A 25429-nucleotide genomic window follows, 5' to 3' on the forward strand; every position below is an offset into this window, starting at 1 on the left:
TGCTACCAACTGGCCTCCCCCTGCTCCCTATTATACTGAAATCACCTTTTCTATGGAGTCCTGTCAAAGACTTTTGAAAGTCCGAAGCAAAACCAGCAGCCGTCTCTAGCTACGAGATGGTTTATCACTTCCAAACACGCCTTCCCCTAGCAGACAGCAGGCGAGCTCTTTGGCAGGTGATTTTAGTTCATGTTCAGAGATTCTATCCTTCACTTAGTAGAGGGGTAAGAGTAATTTAACAATGGTGCTAATAACAAAATTAATAGTAATAATAAATGCTAACATTTATGGAATTTTACCAGGTACTCAGCTCTGTGCTAATCTCTTTTAAGGGAATCAACCTTACTGATCTTAACTGAGCCCTTATTTAGCAGATGAGAGAATGAGGCTTAACCCCTGAGTAACCTGCCAGGGTGACACAGCTGGGAAGTGGCATCCCAGAGATTAGAACCCGGGCAGGCTGTCCCTGAACCAGGCTCTTAACCACCACTCTAGGCTTTGTCCTGTCAATGTCCACAGACCTAGGAAGGAGACGCCCATGCAACCAGCATGCTGCTGAGAGTCCAGGACAAGGTCCCTGCCCTCATGGAGCACATGGTCCAGAATCAATTCCGGATATACCTTTTCCTCTTCCCCTTGCTTGAGAGACTGCACACAGTGGGACAATAAGAGAGCTCTTTCCTTGCTCATCAAAAAGCTTTAGCATATACAAAAATGGAACAAATGCTAAGCAAAAAGGTTTATATGTGTTCTGTACACTATATATTTTCTCTCTACCAGCTGGATCCTGGAATCTGGAAGCTGTCAGATTTCTTTATATTCTTAATTATTTCTCTAGTTCATGTATCAGAGATGAAAGGGTTAAACCCAGACATGCTGGAGCTTATTATTTTAATCCAGGATTATGATAGCTGCAGAAAAAAGCCACTGTCCCCTTGACCTCCCTGGCTAGGAGAGAAATGGTGGTTCTCCTGACCTGCCTGGCTGTGTGAGAGGTAAAGTCAGAGCTAGGCCTATCCCTCCACCAGGAAACCGGCCTAATACAGAGACCAGACCGGGAGGGGAACCACGTGCTGCCCTTTGTCCTTGTGAAGTAGTTCAGGACACTGGTGGTTGGAGAGGCAGAGGCAGGGGGCCAGAATACTCTAGTGAACTCTAGTTTTCCCCAACAATCAGCTCTTTGTAGGCTTTTGGGCTTTGCTTGTTCTTGAGGGCCAAACATCAGTGGTGTGAACCCTCAAGGAGAAATCTTAAAATCCCATACCCTACCTTGTGGCACAACAGACTACATGGCCAAAGACCCAGCTTGTCACAAGGTAGCAGTGTGAATCCTCTCCCCTCTCCAACTCCCACTGCTTATAGATGGGGAAACTGAGGCCCAGGGGGGGAAAGCACTGAGCCACTTTATTTCTATGCCCTACACTGAGCTAATGAGCCCCAGAAGTACAAGCTTTCAAGACAGTGGCAAAAGCTGTCTATTCTTAGGTGGGAATCACCTTTGCCTGGACAAGCACTAACCTCCCCAACCCTTCCAGGAAATTTCCAGAGGAATTGTGAGAGCTAGGATTAGGAGTTATAGTCCATGATGGGAAGGGGTTGGCTCTGGGCCTGTGTGCCCTTGGTAGAGGCCAAACCTGTCTGCCTGGGTGGGTCAGGTGCCCCTTGGGTGGACCAGTATAACATGGTAATGGGAGATGGGCAGTTAGACTGGGGCAGGCTCAGCATCCACGACACTGTACCTGCATTGTCTCTGCCTCTTGGGAGAAAGACGGGCTGGTCAGGGCCTCCCTCTGCAGGCTGCACAATAACTAGGAGCTGCCTGCTCTGCTGACCTTGGCTGTAGTCTGTGAAGGTGGCTGCCACTCTCCTCCCCACTCCACGTGTTACTGCATGGATGCCTCCAGGCGCCTCAAAAGCCCTGCTTTTCTAATCAGTGGAGAAACCAGCTTTGTCTGCCAGGAACTGAAGCAGGGCAGCTGATGAAAAAAAAAAAAAAAATAGCAACAGCTCCTAGTGGAGGGAGCAGAAAGGAAACAGCAAAGCTGGAAAATGGCTTAAAAACCTGGGGGCAAGACTGATCCTGGCAGCATCTGGCCAGCTGCCTGGGGGCCCTCCTGCCTGCCCACCAGGTCTCGTGACAAATGCCCTCCGACAGCCGGGGAACCACAGCTGTCACCGGAAGGCTCCGAGTGTGCGGGCTGGCAGCCAGAGGCCCGCGGCTGCAGGGGCGCCTCTCCGGGCTGGTAACCTCATTATCTCTGCTGTTGGAGCAGGAGCCCCAGGGAGCACAGCTGCTCTCAGCCGCGTTGGCGGAGCTGCTTGCACAGGAAGCTGTGCAGAGAGAGGCCTCTCCTGCCAAAGAGGCTTCACGGGGCAGTGGACCTGGGGATTCATGTTCACATCACTGCAGTAAAGCCCTGTTTGTTCCAAAGCCGTGCCTGGGCCCTGCCAGGGTTCATAGGCACAGATGGTGCCTTTTTTCTAGCAGCTCTCCTCCCCTCCCCTGCACCCTGGCTCCAAAGCAGGGTTAGATGCAAATAATGAGAAAAAAAGGAAAAAGAAAATCATATTCTGCTCAGAGCTTGTCCAAGGACGTCCAAGGAGGCCTTCTCCCTGCAGGCCTCAGTGTGCCAATCTCTGCTCACATCCCTGTCATCCAGGAAACTTTCTGGTATCTTCCCCCTGTCAGGATGAGGCCCCTTTCTCCACATGGCATATGGGGTGGGATGGATGGGCTGCAGTTCTGAGATCTGGGCCTGCTGAACCTCTCCCTGCCTTAGTTCTTTCTGAGGTCCCTCCCTGTTAAGGACAGTGAGGATGGGGCAGCCACTGGGAATGCAGAAGTGACATCACAGAGTGTGTCTGACCCCAGCCACAGACATCCTTGGACTGCCCTGGGACCCAAGAAGGGGAGAGAACCGAAGATGTCAGATGCTGCTGGAGGCAGTGGGGCTGGCTGTTGTCTGCTCTGCTCTCAATTGGTGTTCGACTTTGAGCAATGTGCCAGCGTTCCTCTCTGCTCTGGACACCTTGATCTGTCAAGTGGATAGAACACCTGCCCTCAGCCAGCCAGGCTGGGGAGAGTGAGCTCTGCAGGGAAAAATGTCTTGTCAGTGGGAGGTTGTGGGTGGCTGTTATTGCTGTAACCCAGTGTAGGCTGTATGTCACCATCTGGGAGACAGCTTTGAAAAAGGGTTGCTGTCATTTTCTGCAGCTCTGGACTGGCCAGGCAGGCAGCACATCTGGTGGTGGTGAGGGCTGGTAGAGGACTCTTATTATTATGAAAATCGAGCCATTTGCTGACTTGGTTTGGGTCCAGCTTAATTTCTCTCAGCCCTGAGCCTACGAGCCCTGAGCTGATGCATGACAGGTTTGGATTGGGACTAAGGAAAGAAACCACCAGGATTATAAAAATGTCATTACCCCAAAGGAGCAGAGTGTGATGGGCAGAGCCCTGATTCCATGTGTCTGCGGTGGGAGTTCAGGGTGGTGTGTGTGGGTGCAGGGAGACAGAAGGAAAGAGAGGTGACGCATGGAAAGACCATCTGTCTGGGCACAGACCCAGCCTGACAACCCCAGGCCCTTTTCTCCCCCCTCCTCCCGAGAACTCCCACTGTCTGCCCAGGGAAGGAACAATAGAAGAACCTGGAGACTCCCCTACCCTTTTCTAGATCCTCCTGGCGTCTCTGCCTCCAGTCCCTGAGCAGATGTCCAAGGCTGAGCCAGCTCCAAGCCCTGGCCAGAGGCACTCATGGACATTTTGCAGGCCCTTGGCTGGGTACCCTCTCTCTGGGAGCTGGAAGAGAAAGATGCACATTCAGGCCTTGTTCTGGCAAAGCTGGTGCTCGACACTGTTAAAGCCCTCCTAATCCGTGTTATTTTCTTCTAATCCCTCCCCTACCCGCGCTGGCCTGTGTGTCACCTTGTAGAACCTTTGGTCCCAAGCCGGAGCCTGTGCTGAGCTCCAGGCATGAGGAAGCCAAGCATCTGCTGCAGCATGCCCGTATGAAGGCCAGGACCCGGCCCCTCCGTGCCAGCCATGACATCGTGCCCACCATTGCCCAGGGCAGCCGGTGAGTGAGGCCCAGGCCAGGGTGTCCTGGGAGGGCCGTGGCAGGGAAGGGTTGGCAGCAGGAAGAGGTGGGATCTAGCCAAAGTGCTGCTGTTCACTCCTTCCTTCTGTGTGTATGTGTGTGTGTGTGTGTGTGTGTGTGTGTGTGTGTGTGTGTGTGTGTGTGTGTGTGTGTGTGTGTGTGAGAGAGAGAGAGAGAGAGAGAGAGAAAGAGAGAAAGAGAGAGGTAGCTGCTTTGATTATTTAGTCAACACATCTTTACTGAGGGCCTACTGAGTGTCAGGCACTGAGATACAAGATGAATGAAATATGATCTGTGCTTCCTGGGGGGATGGAGGTCACAGTCTCCAGGGAGAAAGACAGGCAAACAGATACTCAATTCTGTGGGCTGTGGTGTAGGAGAGGAAAGACGTGCACGCCGAATTAGAAACCTGTACCTCCACCTGGAAAGGACAGGTGAGGCTCTGGAGAGGAGATGGCTTCTAAGTTTACGCTCAACAGAGATGTAGATATTCACCGGGCAGATGATGGAGGCAGGGGTGAGCATCTTGGGGACAGAAACATGAGCAGAAGCACTGTGCTCAGGCGCTCAGCCAGTCGAGAGCATAAGGACACACCAGAGAGCGTGGTGTGAGGGCCAGAGAGCTCAGCAGAGGCCAGTCATGAAGGCCTCTGGGCCTCAGGAGCAGTTTGGGTGTCTCCTCTGTGATAGCTAAGAGCCACTGCAGGACTTTGAGCAGGTGCACAGCATGATCACATTTGCATTTGAGTGACACCATTCTGGCTGCAGGAATGTGCTGAATCCGGGAGGCTGGGGCAGTGAGGAAGCTGTTGTGAAGGTCCTGGTGAGAGGTACAGGGGAGAAGTATGTGGGGACCTCACAGAGATCCCCAAGAACCAGAAGCAGCAGAGAAGTGGTAAGACCTGGAACCAGACCACTGGGTTTGAATTCTGGCTCTGCCACTTAGCTGTGAGACTTTGGGGAATTTTCTGTGCCTCAGTTTCCACATCTGCAAAATGGGGATTATAATTGTGCCTGTCTTGCACAGTTGTTGTGAGGGTTATATGCACTAATGTAACTGGCATGTAGTGAGTGCTGTAGGACTTTTGGCTCCAACTGTTAATCATTTGATTACACGGATGCGGCAGGCAGGAGAAGGGAGGTGTGCAGAACACAGACCAGCCTTCTAACATGGTGTTGGGGTGTTTGGTGGGGCCTTAGCCAAGGGATGAAGCCTTGGTGTGGGGTCAGGCTTTGGAGGGGGAGGTGCCCTGGAGACACCCAACAGGCAGTCGGACACAGGATCTTTAGAGGAGGAGAGATCAGAACTGAAGATCTGGGTGTTGTCTCTGATTTCATGATGCTGGAGACATAGCTAAGGGTGAGCTCATCAGGGATGGAGAGATGGGAAAAGAGCAAGTTTAAGGACATTCAGACCAACACATCACATACATGACTGCTGCCTGAGTGACACACCCTGTCCCCATCACCATGCCTGTTCACTTACACGTGGAGTTGTCCACTGCACAGAACCAGCCCCTGGTCATGCACTCGGGCCTGAGTTGAGGCTGCCAGGCCATGCCAAATCTTGCCAAGCCCCAGCAGGCCCATCTCTGCAGCTGCCGAGGCTGGGTGGCTCTGTTGGCACGGCAGGCATGCAGAATCTGCCTGTTTCAATCACCACATGGCATTAGAGCGTACAGGGATTCTTAGTGGAACTGGACCACATGCTCTTTGATGGAGGAGGCTGAGCCTGCTTATTAAAGGTTAAGGAACTTCGTGTAACCATCAAGATGGCTCTATGAGGAAGGACCTCTGTGTTCAGTGTCATTGTTACCCTTACAAGAGGGCTCAGAAGACCCTAAATCCTGGCAAGGGATGCCAAACAGGCTACCCTTTCATTTCCACATATTGTGCCTTATTTCTCCCTCTAGCTCAAGGGCACTAGTTAGGAATAGGTTGGCTTCTTTGAGGCATCCTAACTATTCTTCTCTACATGTGCGAGGGTACTTTGAAAAGTTCATGGAAAGATTTGTATTATCTTTTAATTTGATTTTTTCATATATGGGGACAAGCCTTAGACTTCCAAGGAACTCCCCTGTTCCACTTTCTGTAGGTATTTAGGTTGTGTTAGGTGGCCTCAAAATAGTCAAGACTATCTGCAAAACAGCCTTTATTGTGTAAATGCCCTCTTGGATACTTCCTCTTCCCCAGTCACTCCAGCAGCCTACAACAATCCCGATCACTAACTTTGAAGTAGGTTCCCTTTTGCCAGGCTGCCTCCTGCCATAGAAATGCTATAGAAATACAAGGTGACCCACTTTAGCAGCTGCTGTGTCCAGAAAGAATCACTATGACTTGGCAGCACTGGTGAATCCTCAGAGGGCATAGCTGAAAAATCCACAGCAGATGGCTTGCTGCAGATGCTTCTAAAGGTTACGCTCTGTCAAATCACCCTGGAGAGACATGCTGAGTTAACATGGCAATGCCACAGAGGCCCCAGGCCTCGGTTAGAGGCAGGAGGCCCCTGTCCCTAGCCCAGGTGCATCATTCCTTCCCTGTCCCCAGCCCAGGTGCATCATTCCTTCCAAAGAGCAGCTTGGTGAAAGATGATAGGAGAGTAGGGGCAGGCAGAGCAGTCTCCAGAAGGCCTTCTTTATCCTGGGTCTGGCTGGAGGTGGCTGGCTGAAGCCTGAACAGACAGGGCTTTTCCAGGAGGTGAAGAGGTAGCAGTAGCTGCGTTTTCTGGAAGCAAATTGGTGTAGAAATTGAGGAGCTTCTCGAAGTACAGGCTCTTGCCATTTTGGGGATAGGTACAACTAGATTGGTGTTCCTAATCCCAGGAGGACAGGACACATCATCAGAGACGCAGGGCCTAGGCAGGTAACACATGAATGGTATTATTCTGTGTCAGATAGCAGCTGTGCTGAGAGTGCAGAGCTTGCGTACATCGAATTGATGTGTGGTTAGGACAGCACTATGTGGAAGGTGGGACTCTAGAAAGGGTGCTCCTCTTGGAGCCATACAACTCCAGGACTTCAGCAATGGCTCTGAGCTCAGACCAGAACCTCTACTGCAGGGATGTTGTTGAGGCCTCTGCTGGGCCCCCTCTTGAGAAGGTTGGCAGGCATGGGATTTGCTTGCTGCTTCACTGCCGTACTTGCTCTGCACACATCTCCAGAATCCTCACCCTACTTCTACCCACAGTTGCTAACGTTGCTGGTGGGGGCCTCCGGGTTCGGAAAATTGGGTTGAATAACAAAAATGTTACTTCTACCTTTGGAGTGAATTCCAGGATGGCTCAATTCACCATCTTGTATGTAAAAGTTAAGGCCACTGATATGGCTCAGGGGACCTGGACTCCCTTATTAGATTAGGACTGTACAGCCTTTAAAGCTGGGCTTTTTTTTTTTTCCTCCCCAGAAATACAGCCCACATCTTGCTAGCAGAGAAGAGCAGAGCATTGGCCTCTGGCACTTCTGCAGGGGTTTTTGTGTCTAAGCCTGTCAGCAAAATCTCCCGGTGGGCTTTGCCTGTGCTGGGCTGGCCTGGCTGGCAAGCTCATCCAGCTTGCGCAGTGGTGGTAGAGCTTCTGCTCTGGGCTGTTGGAAGCGTGCTTCTGGAGGGCTGACCATGAACTCCCCAAAGACAGTGACCCAACAGCCAAGTGAGATACAAGTGCAGGTGGGGGCCCAGAATCCTCACTGGGTTCTCAGGGGCTTCGAACTCCAGCACTTCACAACCACCAACAGGAAACTGTCACTGCCACAATTATCAGAGGACCCTCCCCATGATCATGTGGCGATGAGCAGTGTGACCCTGCACCACCTTGACTCGAGAACTTTACATTTCTCAGCTGCGAATCCCTCTCTGAATTCAGGGCCACATTATGACTTTTGGGGAGCCTAGGCACTCTTCCCTTCATGGGCCCCTTCCTCCATAAAAAAGTTAAAAATTATATTTTATGATCATGTTGGTTGAAAGATGCATATATTACTATATATTAAAATGTTTTCTTTGACCTAAAACTTTATTTTCTTCTGATTTTAAAATAAATTAAAACATTTTCATGGGTCTCTGTAAGTATCATGGGTCCTGGGCACTGTGGCTGTTGTGCCTAATGGATGTCAGCCCTGTCTGAATGTGAGTTCCAGAAAACAGGATGACCGAGAACTCTACAATATTCCTCAAAGCAACACTTCAAGCTGTGGATTGGTTCAAATCTCAAAGCAGGCAAATCCACTTGCTTAGCGGTAGTTCTTTTTTAAAAAAAATTCCTGCTGGAGCAGTGTTGATTGGGGGACAACAACTGGAGTCAGGGGTAGTAGCAGAGGTGGAGGCCGTCCGTTGCATTCTAGGGCAGTGTGAACACCTAGTGAACGTGTAGCTTCAGGCTCCAGGAGAGGCCCCGAACACTTGGACTGCAGCACTTTGAAGCTGTGTGATATAGGAAGCACTCACCCCTCCTTGGAGTGATTTGGGGGCTGGAGCATGATATAGTGTGGCAGGACCTTGGCTCCAGCTTTATTATGCCACCTCAACATTCACAGTTGGGTGAGCACCAGTCCTGGCCCTCCTCTGGACCAGAGGCCTTGGGTCCGAGATTTGCAGTTGTACTCTATCTGACGTGGCACAGGGAAGTGGAAAGCCTTAAGCTCTCAGCCGTAGCTGGTTCCCATGGAGCTTTGCAAGGAATCATTCTTAAACAACTGAACTCCTACCTCTCAAGTCTGCCCCCGATCCCAAAGGGTAGCCTCTATATGTCATACTCTGCTTCACTGGCAACTGAGACCATTCCAACCCATTAGCGCTATGAGGCTAGTTAATGGCTTCACTGTTGGGCATGGGGAGTGGGGTGACACTCCCAGGGTATAGGCCATGTTCTCCTGAGCCAAACAGGCAAGACCATTTATCCATATGGAACGAATAGCCTGGAAGGGGACACTGTCCAGTCCAGTAAATGCCATGGATAGTTCTAAAAGTCAACCAGTTCAATGGCTGTTCTCTGCACTGGCTGGCATGTTTTAACAGTCATTGTTAAGCATGGATGATTTCTTCCTGCTGCTAACTAAACTCCTTTTCTTTTAATCATATACCATGTTTGTCCTTCTGCTGGGTAGCAGTCAAGTTAGGTGAGGAAGGAACTCATGTAAGGCAGCCTTTGAGAGCAATTGTGTCCTACTTCCAGAATTCCTGAAGCATCCAGTTAGAGGAAGGATGAGTAAATCCACAGATTGCTCACATGCATTTCTTTATAATAAGTTGCTGGAGTGTCTGGGCAAGCTTGAGATATGTATTGGAGCAGAGTTTAATTCTCTGTTTGGGGAGGTTATAGTTAGGGAAGTCTTCATAGATGCTTTGAGGACTAAAAACAGTAGCATAACACACAAAGGATGTCAGCAAAGATAACTGTCTACATGTGTACACTTCTGAGTAATTGAAAGAAAGTAGCAGGTCTCCAAAATCCAGGCCCCTGTCTCTAGATAGGACTTGACCATCAGCCATGATCAATGCTATATTTGCAGGGCTCCTTCTGAGGGAGAAAAAGCCCCACAACTTGCCTTTCCCAGCTGCTCAGGTGCCGGTCAGCTTAGGAACTGGTCTCGTGTGGCTTCTCCTTTGTAGGGCTCGGAAGGGCCATGTGGTCTCAGAGGTTCCTTCCAGCCCTAACATCTTCTGGGTCTGTGATTGGCAGCTGAGTGGTACAGGTGTTCAGAGCAGGGAGGCATTATCATGGTGCATTAGTCAGGGTTCTCGAGAGAAACAGAACCAACAGGATGTGTGTATATATGAGAGAGGTTCATTTTAAGGGATTGGCTTGCATGATTATGAGGGTTTGATAAATCCAAAGTCTGCAGGCTGGTGGACTGGAGACCTGGGAGGAGGTGCAGTTTGAGTCCCCAGGCAGCCTGCTGGCACAATTCCTTCTTGCTCTGGGGGGTCAGTCTTTGTTCTCACAAGGCCTTCAATTGATTGGATAAGGCTTTATTCAGAGTCCACCGATTTAAATGTTAATCTTGTCTGAAAAACACCTTTACAGAAACATCCAGGATAATGTTTGACCAAGTATCTGGGCCCAGCCAAGTTCACATAAAATTAAGCATCACACATGGTGTCTATTCAACAGGTAAGATTTAATAGGAGTCAAATGCAGGCAGTCTGGGAAGAAAGATTCCAGGAAATGATGGCAGGCGCTGCTGCATGAGGTGGGTGGGGCAGGAAGCTGTAGGCTCTATGAGTGGGTGGTGGGGACAGAGCTGGGAGGGGAAAGTAGGGAGGAATGTGGAGGGCCTGTATTTTTACCCCAAGACTACGGACTTGATCCTGTGCCCTGTTGGGGGGTGGGGTGATGAAAGCTGTGCTCCAGGAGGACCAACAGACAAGCAGAGAGGCCGGATAAGAGGCCACTGCAGTGGTCCAGTGTGAGTCATAAAGAAGCAATGAACGAGAGAAACTGGTGCGCGGGGGCCCTGGTGTGAGATCTGTGTGGGTGTCTTCTGGAGCCGAGAAGGACTTGACCACCAGCCAGGGTCTCTTAGAGCCTAAGTTGATGACAGATGTGAAGATTCTCCCCAGCACAGAAATGCCTTTGCAGCTGGAAGCAGACAGGGAGTGTGTGAGGGGCTGGGGAGTGGCAGCTGCAAGGAGGGGCTGTGGGGACAGTCAAGACCCAGGGTTCAAGGAGAAACATCAGTGTCACTTTGTTTGGATTTTGTCTAAGCAAGGTGATTAGGAACTCTGAGTGGAAACTTCAGGAGCAAGAATGCTTAGAAATCCTGACTTCACGTCTCAGACAGCCTCTGTGGAGACTTAAAATACCCTCTTCCCATAACAGCTGTATGGCAAATGCATATTTCCACAATTCATCGCTACCAGCAAGGCAGAGTGATCAGGCTCACGTCCCTCCCTCAGCACACACACCACACATGAGGACTTTGATCCCTTCCTTCTTTACAGTCCTGAGTGTATCATGTTTCATCTGAACTTGGGCTGAGCCAGGCAACAGGGAAAGCCAAAAGTAAAGAAGGTCGTGCTGATTTTGCTTAGTGTGGGCGTCTCAGGATCACGATGGGCTGCTAAGCTGCTCTGTTCTGCCACCTGACTCTTCAGGGACCTGAGTTGGGGTAACCTTGTGGGTTGTGGTTACCACAGGGCACTGTGGGAGCCAGTACCCCAGGGTGGAGGACGTAGGGCCGGTGCGTGCCCAGGGAGGGGTCTGCACCTTCCTCCCCGTCTTTCTGCCCTTGACCGCTCTCTCCGTCTCTCTCCATCAGAGACGGGCGGAGGAGCCCAGCCCGGGACCCCAGGATGATCCTTGCCTGCAGAGACAGCCCCCAGAACGGAAACATGAGTGACTCCTCCAGCGGGGAGTCCAGCAGCGGGCAGTGGCCGAAGCGGGGCATCTCCCCGTCGCACGTCCGCTTTGAGGACGAGTCAGCCCGCGAGGCCGAGGTCCGCTACCTGGAGCGGCTGCAGCAGCGCCAGCGCCAGTGCCAGGGGCTGCGCACGGCGCTGCCGGCCGCGGGCCAGGGCCCCCTGCGCTCCAAGCCCGACCTCGCCCACTACATCAACGGGGGCGTCCGGCTCCCGGACGCGGGGCAGGGGGCGCTCCACAGGCCTCCGGGTGGCCTGGGCCGCAGGGGCCTCCCGCTGCCGCTGCCCGGTGCGGGCGGCGAGAGAAAGTGCAGAGCCTGTGGCAGCTGTATCGAGGACCGCCACCCTGCCGAGTCAGGGCCGCACACGGAATGGATCCGGGAAACACACATCGGAGACACCACGCGCCCTGAGGAGGTGGACTCCGCCCTGGACAGCACCGACACCTCGGACAGCTGCAGGACCGACAGTGAGGAGGCAGGGGCCGCTCAGCCCAGCAGGGCATGCGGCCGGAGCCGGAGCCGAGGCAGCAGCCCCCGACTGCCGGGCTCCAGGCCTGGAGGAGGCGGCAGGTGGTCCAGGAAGGCTGAAATGGAGCTGCCCTGGGGCCTTCCAGCCCCGCATCACCTGCCTGGGGTTGATGACGTGGAGGTGGGAGATGAGGTGAAAGGCGGCAGAGGACACACGCCTGAGGGGACGCTGTTTCTGAGAGAAGATGCTGTTCCTAATCCTCCTGCCTTGGAATCCAAGAGGGCTTCTGTGAAGTCACAGCGGCAGCCTGGATCAGAGCTGGGAAACCACTGGGCTCACCCTGTGGATTCCCTGGCTCCATGCAGGACAGCCTATGCCACAACCTCTTCCACAAAGCTTGGGCCCTCGGGGTCAGGCAGACCAGCCCAGGTTATAGAAAGCTGTGAGTCTCTGGAAGTTGACTCCACCTCCTCCCAGCAACAGAACTATGCAGAGCCCTCTGCCCCCCACCAAGCCCAGCAGCCAGCTGCTTCCCTCTCCTGTGAAGGTTGGGTGCCAACCCCTCCCTCTTCTAGGAAAACCAACTCACCTCTGTCTCACAGGAAGGCAGCCTTGGCTGGACCCTGCAGAACGGGTGACCGAGGACAGCCTGTGGATATCTCCCTGCCTCCTTCAGGAAGTATGGTTCTCAGGACCTGTGAGCTCGACCCACCACAGACCCAGCCCTGCAGCCCCCAAGTCAGACACCCACTGCTGGCCCTGTCCACCAACAACTGCAACAACAGCGTGCCTCAGGGGCTGCAGGAGTCCTGGGGAGGAGCTATCTATGAGGGAAGAATGGAGAGGGGCCCCTGCAGCCAGGAGCTCAAGCCACCCCCAGAGAACGGCCGAGATGGTAAGGGGTTGCCAGTGGTTCTTGCCCAGTCCCAGGCCTAGGGCAGTCCTAGAGAAGGGGCCCAGGCCAGGTCTGTGATTCAGCAGGCATTCAGTCTTCACTTACCTCTCCTAATAGTCAGATGACATAGCCACTCCCTGGAGCTCTTGAGAGCCACTCAGGGCAACGACAGTGTCAGGGGAGCTGGTGGAGTCTGTGGGCTGGATGCAGGATTTAACATCAGCCTGGAGGCAGATTACCCAATTCCCCCTGGTGGAGGCAGAACTGGAGGAAGGCAGTGGTGCTGCCCTCTTACTGCTGGGAACCCTGAGGTGTGTTCAGAAGCTCTGAGCTCTGTGGCTGCTGGAGGCCTGGGCTATAGGGGAATTTGACTCCTGACAGCAGGAAGAGGCAGCAGCTCCAGGATTTACTATGTGCTTAGAGCACTATATGTCCAGTAATCACATGGCTGAGGCCCTGCCCCTTCAACATCTTCATTTCATTCACTCACTCATTCGTTCAGTATTGACCAAGCACCTGTTACATTCCAGGCACTGTGGTAGGCACTGTGAGAATGCATAAGTGAATGACTTCAGCAGGAGTCCCGCCCTTGAGGCTTTCCATGGCCAGGCAGACATGCTGTCTGGAGGGCACAGTGATGGGGGCAGAGCTCCTGCAGGTGTGCTAGGGGTTCTCTGGCACCTGAGCCCTCCTGACCCCAGCCCTGCTGGGCAGGCTCGTAGATCTCAACAAGCAAGGCTGCAGAAGGGTGTATTCTCTGCCCTTGGAAGGGGTCCTCGTGCTGTGGGCAAACCCAGGGTGTCAGCAGGCTCAGGCTCTGATCCCCAACCTTGTGATCCCAGGTGACTGGCTCGGCTGCTCACTTTAGGCAGAGATAACAGGCTCACCACACACATTCTTGCTTCACTGTGCTCATGGCTCTGATAGCCCTGGGGCTGGGATGGCTCAAGAGGGATCCCGAGCTTGGAGACAGAGTATAGGAAGAGAGGGCAGAGGGTTGACAGACCTTAATGACCTTAGTGAGGATGTGGCTGCCAAGTCCTCCCACTGCACATGGAGACACACTTTCCCTCTCCCTTCCTTGCTCCTACAGACCTTGAGGGAATGGTCCTCACCCTGTGGTCCCTCCCACCCCATGCTGAGCCGTGGCTCTCTTCCCTGGGGTGGGCTCCAGGCGGGCTGCTGGCTTGCCCCTAACCACTTACTGCAGGGCTTCTATTCTCAGACCTGGTGGCCATTTTGGGCAGCCCAGGCGTCACCTCCTTGAGGCCTGGAGCAGAGAATGGCGTGAAGCTCCTTTCGTTAGCTTGGAGGCCCTGAGCAAGTCACTTACTCCCTTAGCGCTCCAGTCTGCTCTGTAAAGTGAGGACAGTGATGGGACCTATCTCCTGGAAACCCATGGAATCCTCTCTGTAGCGGGTTTAACTCACTGCCTAGCACGTAATAGATGCTCCAAAATGGTGGCTGTTGTTAAAGCTCTTAGAAATCACTGCTGACAAGACTGTGTTTTTCATCCCAGGAATACTAAATTTTTCCCCGCTCCCAGTTATGCCCCTTGATATATGAGGGACACGATTTCCACAGTCAACACCATTTAGCAAACATGTTTTACTAATCTATTATCTGGGGTAATTACGGCAGTCACCAAGACCCAGTCCCTGTCCTCAAATAGTTTCCAGTCTGGAGGACACTCACTGAGGCCCCCTCAGCTGTGACCATCTAAGAGGTGGCCCTGCCTGCACCTGCTGCTTTCCAGGGTCTCTCCACTGCTCTCGGGGGCTCCCACCTCTCTCTAGCTTCCTCTCACTCTCCTGCCTCTGTTGTTGGGAATGTCGCTTTCCCCTTCTGTGACCTGTGGGGCTGGGGCACTCTGACACGGGAGAGATGCTGTGGTTGTTGCAGGACTCCAGGGCTTTCTTGGCTCAGCAGACGTTGCCACTGTCAACTCCACGGGCTTCACCCTCTCCCTGGCCTCCGAGGAGGCAGAGTCCAGCCAGGAGCCAGAGGGAGGCCTGCAGAGGACAGAGTTGAGTTTCGGAGAGCATGTGCCATACCGGTAAGTGACAGGAGCAAGAGCCCTGGCTGCAGGAGGGGGTGGGAATGGGATGTGGGATGGGGAAGGAGGCCCCCTGCTGTGGTAGCGTGACTGACCTCCCTGCACCCAGATCCTGGGAGGGTTTCTATACTTTGTCCAAGCCTGACACCCCTAATGCTCCTTTCCCAATTCTTTTTGGTCTGTACCTGATTAGTCCTTCACTAAAGGTCCACTGGACAGCCTCAAGTTCCAGGCGCTGTGCTGGGCACTGGGGCAAGCTGACAGTCCCTGCCCTCAGGGTGCTTCCTGTCTGAGAGGACTTGCTCTGACTCTGGGCTTGAAAACAACCAGATGCTGAGGAACCTGAGCCCAACATTCACATTTCCATTCTCTCCTCTAGTTCTGAGGGTCTTAGTCCTTGCCCTGGGACCTCCTTGGCATGACCTCAAAGCCTTGGTGCTCCCAGTGCTCTGGCCAAGGCCTTCTTGTCCCTGCTACACACTGTGCCTGGTGACCACACCCAGCCCAAGGCCTCACATGCCACCCAAAACCAGCTCCATCTCCAGCTCCCTGTGCTCTCTAGAACTGCAGATCTGCGCATCTAGTTTCTCCTGGACATCTCCGCTAGGGTGTCTGGTGGGCCCCCAAACAAAAACACAACACCTGCTCTTCCCACATCCCTTCCTGGCAGTCACACCGCCGTCCACACAGTGCTGAAGCCCGAATCTGGGTGTGATCGCGGCTGCTCCCTCTTCCTTCTCACCCACTCTGCTCCTGCCACTCCCCCGTCGGTCCCCTCCCACTCAGGAGCTCCCTCTCGCCCTTTCCCCTGGTGTGTACTGTGTTACTCCTTTGCTGTGCACCTCTAGTGCCCTGCTTGCCCCCTGCCTTCACTCTTGCCCCACAATAACTTCACATAATTGTCATGGGCATCTTTTTAAAACTTTAGTTAAATGATGTCATTTTCCTGCTTAAAACCCCACGAAGTTTCTCCTCTCACTTGGAATAGAATTCAAGCCCGTACAGTGGCCTGCCTGTCTGACCTCATCCTTGTCGCTACCTATGTCCAAGTCCTAATGGCCTGGCCCCTTTACGTGCTTGAACACACAGAGCTTCTTCCTGCCCGGGGGCCGAGGTGCCGGCTGTTCCCTGCACCAGGCATACTCTCCTCCAGGCTTGGCAGCTCTGGCTTCTTCTTGCCATTCAGCTCTTAGTTTAAAGATCATTGTCTCGGAGAGACCTTCCCTGGCCACTCTAGTTAAAACAAATGCTGGCCCCGCTCTACTTCACCTTACACGCCAGTCACGGATGGCTTTTCTCCTTTGTTTATAAGCTCTTGAGAGCAAAGACCTTGTCTGTCTTGTATACCACATACCCCAGAGCCTAAAAGAAGCTGGCAATAGTAGGTTCTTAAGAAATATTGAAAGAATGAATGAATGAGTGATTGGGTGGACCCACAGCTGAGTGTTATGGCAGGGGGCTTGCCTGAGCTATCCTCCCTAAAAGCTACCCAAGCTGAGCAGAAGTCCACTTGGCCTTCCTTTCTGTAGCCGGTTATCAGTCCCTGGCCCCAGATGGGCCACAAAGGCACTGCTGCGGGCCCATCTGGGGACCATGGATCCTAGGGTGCAGTCTACACTTGCCTCCCTCCTTGGCCCTCCCCTGCCCACCTCATGTCCACCCTTGTGTTGCAGAGCATCCCCAGGGGCCATTGCAGGACCTGGCCCACCCTCAGCTGCCCCTTCTGACAGGAACAAGAAAAGGAGCAGCAGCATCGCCTCTGCCCTGGGGCTGAAAAAGTTCTTCTCAGCTTTGGGCCAGAGTGCCCGGCCCAAGCTGGGCAAGTCCCGCAGCTACAGCGTGGAGCAGCTGCAGCCTGCTGCGCCTGGCCTGGCTTCCCACGTCAGAGCCCCGTCGTTACAATCCCTGCATCTGGTGAGTCCTGAGGGCCCCAGCCAAGGGGTTGTGAGGCCAGTGGTGGTGCAGCCACATTGGCATGACAGGTGAAAGGAGAGGAGTTCTGAGGATGCCTCCCAAGGAGCCCAAAGTAGAGAAAGGGAAGCTGCTAGCAACCCCATAGGTGACCTGTGAAACTCGGGTTCCCCTGGACACTGCGTGAGTAGGCAGCATCCCACACTTCTGTTCTGCAACCCAGCTGCCAAGCCTGGGCTCATCCTAGACCCCTCCCTCTCCCTCTCCCTCAACTTAGCCACCTCTGCTAAGTCCTAGAGAGTTGATGGCCTGGTTATTCTGGAAACTTCTCCATGGCCACAATGACTGTCTTAGTCCAGGCACTAATCATTTCACACCTGGCCTACCTCCACAGCCTCTTGACTGGCCTCTCTGCCGTGGTCTGTCTCCAAGTGGCTTCCAGAGTGGTCCTTCTAACATGCAAATCTGGCCATCATACCCCCTTGCTGAACATCTGTCACTGGTCCCTTATCGCCCTCAGGATAAAGTTCAGGCCACTTGGCATTGCCAGAGGGTTTCTGTGATCTGTCTGCCTTCATCTCTCATCACTCTCCTCTCAGCACTCTTGACCCCAGGTATACTTGACCTCCTTGCAGCTCTATAATCAGATCACACACTGTCTGACTTTGAATCTTCACCTGAAATGTTTCTCCCCCCTTCTCCACCACGACATCTGCTCATCCTCCAAGACTTCAGGGATGCCCCCCTCAGGAAGCCATTTCCAACACTTTTTTGGGTTGAGCTGGGGCCTCCGCTATGTGCCCCGTCTCACCCTATGCTCCCTCCTTCCCAGAAGAACTTGTCACTGTGGTGTTTTACTTGATTTTTGTCTTTCCCCTCACTGGAGTGTGCATTCTTTGGGGGAACACCACTTGATCTTTACGTTCCCAATACTTCTTACAATGGCTACTACAGTGTCCATACTCAGTACACACTGAATGAATGAGTGCATGCATGCAGGGCAGCTAGCTGAAGCTCTCCCTCCCCATGTGCTAGAGTGTTAGCAAACCAACAGAAGCACACTAACTCTCAAGCAGGCGTCTGAAAACCCCGTCCTGTTCCAGGGAGGTTTCAGGTGTATGTTTCTCTCCTGGGCAGAATGAAGTAGATGACTGTGGTTTGGAGCATTGGAGCCTTTCATCTCAGCCTGCAGGAGGGAAGACAGTGCAAGATGAGTGACAGTCCCATTGTTTGTCTTTCACCAAGGACAGTTACTAGTACGTGGTTAGTGCTCAATAAATATTTGCCAGTTGGGTAAATAGAAGGCAAAGACACGGAAGCAGAGATTGGAAGCTGGGAGAAAAGCAGCAGCAGTGACATTGTGCTCCAGGAATTCACTTTTCTCATAAAGTTAGATCTGTCCATGTGTGTCCATGCCACGTCACCCAGATCTGTTGCCGTCAGAATGTCTGTCTCTGTGAGCAGCTCAAGGGAAACAACAATGCTGTTACTGTAATAGGGAGGTTTGTGGGTGATTTAAGCCAAGTGGGTGAAGATAGAAAGTAGACAGGCCAAAAAAGGTAGGAGGAAAAAAGCAAGGAGGACTGAGCAGTAGGAAAAATGTTTCAGGAACTGAGAAAAAGGAAATTTTCAAGGAAAGAAAGAAGAAGATGAAAAGAATCTGTCTCACCCAGGAGTATTTATGACCAACCTCAGGGTGAGACACTTCTGTTAGCGTGCTGTGCTGCCCAGCATGTGCTTGGTGACAGGGTGGTGGATACTGTCCCAGATGCCCTGCTCTGCCCCCAGACCACGCCGCCGCTCCCACGTCCTCCAGTGGGCTGCGGCTCTTCCCCCGGCCTCTGAGCCTGCACCTGGGAGGCTCTCCTTCCTTCTCCCCTCCCCGCTTTCCCTGGGAAACTCCTGCAGGCCCTCCAGATCTGAGTTAACCATGACTTCTCCCAGGAAGCCTTCTCGAGCTTGGATACAAGGTCAGGACCCTCTTCATCTTCTTGCTACTGTGCCTTACCTCTTCAGAGCACTTCTTGGTCCATGTGGGCTGCTGTAACAAAATTCCATAACATGAGTAGCTTATAAACCACAGAAATGTATTTCTCACTGTCCTGAAGGCTGGAAGCCCAAGATCAAGGCACTGGCAGATTCAGTGTCTAATGAGGGCCACGGGCAGCTTTCTTTTTCTTTTTTATTTTTCTCAGTAGCATGCAGGCCACACCCTTGCTGCCATGATTTAGAAAATGTTTTTCCAGAATCGCCACTTTGGGGAGACTTGATCTGTCCCCATGCTTTAATCTCAACTGCCTTTGGACCACAAGACAGTGGGAGGGGGCAGCAGCAGCAGCGGTGGTGTGGAGCAGTCACATGGGGGTGCCGGGGGCGCCTGTCTCTGGCCACGCCCTCCCACCCCTTCTGCACTGGGAGGGAGAGTTTCTCTGCTGCCTGGGCACCTTGAATCGAACAGTGCTCCACCTGCTGGACCCTGATCCCCAGGATTTTCTTTGAAAGCTTCAGAGACAGTAGCTTCCACTCTTCACTTGACTCTCGAAAAGTTTATATTTCCATGTGTCCCTAATCTTCTTTTTTGGATGATCGAGAAACAGTACCTTTAAGTCCTTATGCAGCACATATCCAACTAGAATTCCGCCCTTTTGTGTTTCTGCCACTTCCTTCTGAACAAATTCAAGTTGTTCTTCCTGCTGGAGGTTCTTGGGTTTCCCACTGAGTGCTGTCCTGTGGCCTATCAGGGATTCAGTTGGCTTGACACACTTGTCACACGTGCACTTCCCATCCTGTTTGCAGTGGGCATGGGTGGCAATGCTCCTCCCCGGGGCCACACCCGCTGTCTCCTGCTCCACAGCCAGGGCTTTTGTCCACCTGCTGCAGGCTCACATTTCACCAGGGCGATGCTGCTTTCACCTGACCCAGCTGTTTTCTTGCCATCTTGGCTGCCTCTGGGCCTGTGGTAGCTTCGATATCTGCTGGGTCAACATCATCACACCCCATGTCTTTCCTGGTGTGCAGGGCCAGAGCTGAGGCCGCAACTGGCTCTTTGGCTTTCTGCTTCTTATGCTTAATGTCCCCTCATTTCTTAAAAATGTTACCACTTGTCCTTTTCCTGGCTCCTTTCTCATTGTGCACTGCTCTGTTGGCCTTTGTGTGAGGTGCTGGCACCCTCTTTGTCTTAGATCCTGAAGGTGGCCTCTTGGGCTTTTTCTGCTGGAATGTCATCTCCCTTTGCTGTATCTGAGACCTCTTCTCTGTTTTGCTGGGTAATTTCAGGCTGCTTTCTGGAGCCCATCTGACACATTACAAGAGGCTTTTCTGGGGCCTGTGACTTTTGTTTCAGCAGCTCTTGCAGTGCCTTCCAGTTTTGAGAAAAGTCTTGTGGTGCCTTTGAAGGTCGCACCATGACAACACCAAGGTCACTTCCTGGTTTCTTGCATACTTCTTGTGCTTTGTTTTTCCAGAACTTCTTGTTTTTCTTGAATGAGCTTTTTAAGCCCTGGCTTAGCCCAGGATTGCTTGGGGAGCGCTCAGAAGTTGGAACCTTCTCTTTCACCATCCTGGCACCATCCAAGGTCCCTGGGGCCTGACACCAGAGGGCAGCCCCAGAGCCCTGCCCCTGCCAGCTCCGAACTCACCTGCCGGAAGGACACGGGCCCCAGCAGCTTTCTTTTCACAGTCACCTCGCCTGGTAGAAGAGGCAAAGGATCTCTCTGGGGCCTCTTTTGTAAGGACACTAATCCCAAACAAGAGGGCTCCACCCTCGTGACCTAATCACCTCCCAAAGGCCCCACCCCCTTGGTGATTAGGCTTCAACATGTGAGTTCTGTGGGGACACAGACATTCAGAGCACAGCAGCACGGATTCCAAATGTAATAAATAACAGGTGTAGTGTTTTTTAAAAGTTTGCTCCTCCTTGCCTCTGTCTCCACCAGCCCACCCCCCACCTTCAGAATTGCCTCCTCATTGGGTCCTTTTCTAGAACACAGATCCAATCTCATCACTCTTACTAACATTACTCTGTAGCTCCTGTGAAGGGCACTGAGGACCTTCCAGGTCTAGCCCTGGCTCTGGCCCGTCTCCCACAACTTCTGCCACCTCACCTCCCAGACCATGTGTGTTCCAGAACATGCCAGACTCGCTCATCTCTCCGTGCTTTTGCACATTTTCCTTCTGCCTGGAGCGCTCTCACCTCTCTCTTCTCCTGGACAGCTCTTGCTTCAAGCCTCCCTCACGTGTCAGCTCCTCCAGTGTCCCTAGACCTCCTAAGCCAAAGTCCCTCTCTCTGGTTCCCTGCATGTCATCCATACTTCTAACCTGGCACCACAATGTGCACCTAGAGCTTTTAACCCATCTGTGCTCATCTCTGCCCCCATTGTTTTGTGCACTCCTTGAGCCATCTTTGTCCTGTCCATCTTATTATGCACAATTGCACAATGTCTTCAGGTACATACTTAGATAAAAAATTTTGAATGGAAGCAATCATAAAAAGGATGCTAAAGAATCACAAATAATACTTAAGATTTTAACCCTAAAACTGTATTTATTATTCTAAAGTTAATTTGCTTTCACTTTTTTCTTAATCAGTGAGAAAATTAGATTTTCTTAATCAATAAGATAATTAGTATTATAGTACTAAGTTGTTACTTCAGCTAAAATTAAAAAATAACAAGCCTTGAAGCTTCAGATGGCCTGTGTAGGCCCATCTCCTTGAGTAAGTTGTGGTGATTACTGTTGAGCATTTGCAGGTAATGAGACAAGCTTACGCTTTCTTAGAGGGCCCTTACGTTTATAGTGGGGGCCAAGTCTTCTGTTAGCCGCTTCCCCGGTAGCTTTTCTCACCTGCAGTCTTACATTGCACTAGGTCACACCCTCTCATCGGAAAGCTGCCTCCTTTCAGAACCTCCATTCTCTGCTGAGCGGCAAGGGGGACCGGTCCAACCTCTACCTGGTAGGAGGGCCAGGGGACCACAGTGCAGCTGGCAGGTAAGAGTGGCACAAATGGTTTCGAGGTTGAGCTCAGAGAATGGCCAGTGAAGCCACATGCTTAACTCCTTCCTGCCTCAGCATCATGGCCCTGAGCTGGGTCCCTTGAAGAGAAAGGCAGGCAGGCTCCCCGTGCCTCCCCCTCGGCAAGGCTTATGTTTGGAGACACAAGGTGCACTTGCCTTGTGTGGTCCACCTCAGAAAAGGCGTGGGGTTGCTGGAGGGGTAGTTGGCAGGTTTGAGTCCTCTGTCCTTCTGCTCTCTGATGACATCTTGAAATGAGAATGCTCAGTTTCTTTAGCACAGCTGAAGATCCAATTAAACACCCAGAGACAGAGACCCCCAAAGAGGCCTTGACCTGAGACCTGCCTGGGGAAATCCCACCCTCTTTGAGGAGGACCTCTAGGGCTATTCTGACCAGGGGCTCTATGGATGGACTTCAGGGGGTCTGTTAACTATTGGAAATTTTATATAAAATTATGGCTTTTATCAGATTCTCACAGAGGTCTCTGTACCCATCAAATTTGGAAATCACTGCACCAGGGGGGGAGGAGCTTTGTGGTTCTGCAGCAGGCTCTGAGGAGCTTGGGACAGCTGTGGGAACTGGCCAGTCTTGGCCCTGGTGGGTTCTTTCTGCGGGTTGAGGTCAGTGGACCTCAGTTTCCAGCACCAGACTCTTCAGTCTGAGAAGCATCGGTCATCGTTAAGCAGGGAAGGGCTGGGCCCCAGTGCCATCCCTCTCTGCCCTCACCGTGTCTCTGGTCCCCTTGCAGGCCAGCCCAGGCCCCACCCCGGCGTGCCCTCAGTGTGGAGGACGTGGGGGCCCCCAGCCTGGCCCGCGTAGTGGGCCGCGTGGTGGAGGTGTTCCCAGACGGCACCAGCCAGCTGCAGCTGCAGCGCCTCCCAGAGGGCACTTTCGGCTTCTCTGTGGCCTCTGGGAATGGGCGCAGGGACTCAGGTAGGCCCCTTCCCCTTCCTAGGCCCCACAGCCCTGGGGGCCTTAGAAAACCATAAGCAGTGCTTTGCCACTGTGGTCAGAGGCTTTTTCTGTTCCTTGGCTGAGCTGTGGAGCTCTATGAATTCAGAAAGCCTCTCAACTAAAGGACTAGATCTCTCCCCTCAGGGGGGCCTTCAGATTGTCAAGGGCCTCTAGGAGTCTGCGCCTGCAGTGCCTTTGCCCTGGGCACCAGTGGCTGCGGGAGGGGGAGAGCTGGCGGACTTACTCCGTCGCCCCTTCTGTCTGATGACATGAGATCAGAATCTTGAAGGCCATCTTCTCAGAGGAGAGCCAGAAGGAAACTGTCTGTGCTTGCCGGTTCTCAGCGGCCCCTTTGACATAGCTGACGTATTTAAATAGTTCCCTTCCTCCAGCTGCTGCCTATGTCTGGGCTTGTGGAGAGTGTCTGCCTGTCTGTGCCTCCCTCCACGCCTCTTCCTCGGGGCTGGCTTTTGAGGGTGATGATCAGACAGATCTTGGCCCCAGGCCCCTGGCTGGGTCGCCCGCTGAGTCTTGATTTAACACTGGCAGGGGTAGTGAGGGGCTCTGGGCATCACTGTGCACTCTGCGCAGCTCTCAGGCTTTCAAGGCAGTGGAACTTGCCCAGGCCTTTCCCCAAGGTCTGTGGTGTAGAATGCATGTCAGGGCGAGGCACCTGGATAAGATGAGTAGGGAAGGAAGACAGGTATGCTGGGGGTGGGGAAGGAGGAGAGAGGAAGGAAGCAGAGAGAAAGGGAGCGACAGACACAGACACACTCAGAAACCTGCTGCGCTGGGCTCTGCCGAGGAGGGATTAGTCTCACGCTTTGATCTCCCAGGTCAGTTGTTTAGCCTGGAAAAAGATCTGCCTGCTACCAAATTTGCAGACATGAGTTTTTGCATCTGTACCATCATTCGTAGTTTCAGCAGATATATATTGAGCACCTACTATGTGTTATAGATACTGGGGATATGGCAGTAAATGGCACAGACAAAATCCCCATCCTTATGAGTATACATTCCAGTGAGGGAGCTAGACTAAATCTACAAAATTTCACTCTTTTCTACATTATGTGTTATATTTGTCAGATAGAGAAAAGTACTAAGACAGAAACACAGATGAAGCAGGCGTGCAGACACTAGTGTAGACAGGAGGGTGGGGCAGCTTTTCTGAGAAGATGACACTTGAGCAGAGACATGTATGGAGTAAGGAAGGATCCATGTGGGTGTCTGGGGGAAGGGCATCCAGGCAGAGTGAACAGCAAGTGCAAAGGCCCTGGGGCCGGGGGAGGAGGGGAGGAGCTTGGCTTATGGTCGGAACTGCAAGGAGGTCAGGCTGGACATCGTGGAGTGGCGAGGGGGAGGGAGGAGCTAAGCTCAGAAAGGCGGCAGGGCCATGCCATTGGAAGGGGCTTCAGCTTTCACGCGAGTGAGATGGCAGCATGGGAGGGCTGTGACAGCAGAGGACTGGCATGCTCCGATTTACACTTGTAACAGGGCCACTGGCTGCTGCATTGAGAATAGCCCCTGGGAGGACAAAGGTGGAATCAGAGGCCAGTTTGAGAGCTATCTTAGTAGTCCAGGAGAGACACGATGGTGACTTGAACTAGGGGTGGCCGTGGAGATGGTGAGAAGGGGTTGGATTCTGGTTGATGCAAAGGTAGCTTTGCCTGAGTTTGCAGACGGACTGAACATGAGCATGAGAGGAAGAGAGGACAGGTCTCTCCCCACTCTGGACCTCAGGAGGGTGAAATGCCTGTCCTCGTGGGGAGATATTAGTGAACATAGACTGATCATCATGAAGCACTCCATGGGCTGTCAGCCACTCTGCCTTCTCCGGCAGCCTCCCCTCCCGTTAGAGGAGGGGAGACAGGCCCTCCCAGACAGGCCATGTGAAGTCAGGGAGTTAGACAACATGGCATGTTTGCACCCCACCACCTCTGCTGGCTGTGTGAGGGGACTTACCATCTCTGAGCCTCAGTTCCCTAATCTGTGAGATGAGGATAATAAAACCTATCTGGAAGAGTCATAAGGAGCATTCAGTAAGGTACACAGAAGGGTGCCTAGCGCTTTTCTTCCCTTCCTTCTTCATGAAGAGAAGGTATATTTGGGGAACAGAGCCCCAGACAGGGACCAGTGTGAACTATATTCATCTGTTGGTGTGAGATCATACATAACAGGGCATTGTAATGTGCCCTCAACCTCCCCACAAGTCTCTTTTGGCCTCTTTGTAGGCAGTGGGAGCCTCTCCTTGTCACCTGTCATGCAGTGCTGATGGGCAGGGGTCTCTCATGACCAAGGGCTCCCCAGGTACCCCTCACCTGGTCCAGTGCGAGCTCTTCCCTGCCCCACCCAGGTGGTGCCCTGCTCCTGCTGCTACCGCTGGCTGCAGGGATCCCCGCACACATGGAGTGTGGCTGGTGCAGGTGCCTCCTTGCCACGGGCCATCCTTCAGCATCCAAGGGTTGCTTCTCCTGGGCCTGGTTTGCGCCCCTTGCTAAAATGTCAGGCTGCCGCTATTAACTTGCTGGCTGCCCCATCAGATTTTATACAAGCCTGTGAGAAAGTAGGCTTTGCCTGCTGCTTCTAATCAGATACAACACAGATATCACACATCCTTAATGAGGGCCATTTCCAGCAGACAATAAACGCCGACAATAGCAATCTCTCTGTCATATCTTGTTGTG

General features: G+C 52.7%; 2 protein-coding genes and 1 pseudogene across 2 annotated transcripts in view; 1 reads left to right on the plus strand and 2 right to left on the minus strand.

Moving 5' to 3' along the window:
* The window catches only part of KIAA1614 (KIAA1614 ortholog), a 36982-nt gene that overhangs the window by 9610 nt on the left and 1943 nt on the right, over window positions 1-25429 (plus strand). The window contains exons 4-9 of the mRNA XM_063105027.1: window positions 3930-4073; window positions 11348-12830; window positions 14724-14869; window positions 16543-16783; window positions 21645-21766; window positions 22540-22724. Coding sequence (XP_062961097.1) covers window positions 3930-4073; window positions 11348-12830; window positions 14724-14869; window positions 16543-16783; window positions 21645-21766; window positions 22540-22724 — 2321 coding nt within the window. The remainder of the gene's footprint in view (window positions 1-3929; window positions 4074-11347; window positions 12831-14723; window positions 14870-16542; window positions 16784-21644; window positions 21767-22539; window positions 22725-25429) is intronic.
* STX6 (syntaxin 6) overlaps window positions 17913-25429 on the minus strand; it is a 77617-nt gene continuing 70100 nt past the window's right edge. The window contains exon 8 of the mRNA XM_063105029.1: window positions 17913-17966. Coding sequence (XP_062961099.1) covers window positions 17962-17966 — 5 coding nt within the window. The 3' untranslated portion in view covers window positions 17913-17961. The remainder of the gene's footprint in view (window positions 17967-25429) is intronic.
* LOC134383303 (RNA exonuclease 4-like) lies at window positions 18491-21088 on the minus strand (annotated as a pseudogene).

Source organism: Cynocephalus volans, chromosome 8 (assembly GCF_027409185.1).
Source record: "Cynocephalus volans isolate mCynVol1 chromosome 8, mCynVol1.pri, whole genome shotgun sequence".
Lineage (NCBI taxonomy): Eukaryota > Metazoa > Chordata > Mammalia > Dermoptera > Cynocephalidae > Cynocephalus > Cynocephalus volans.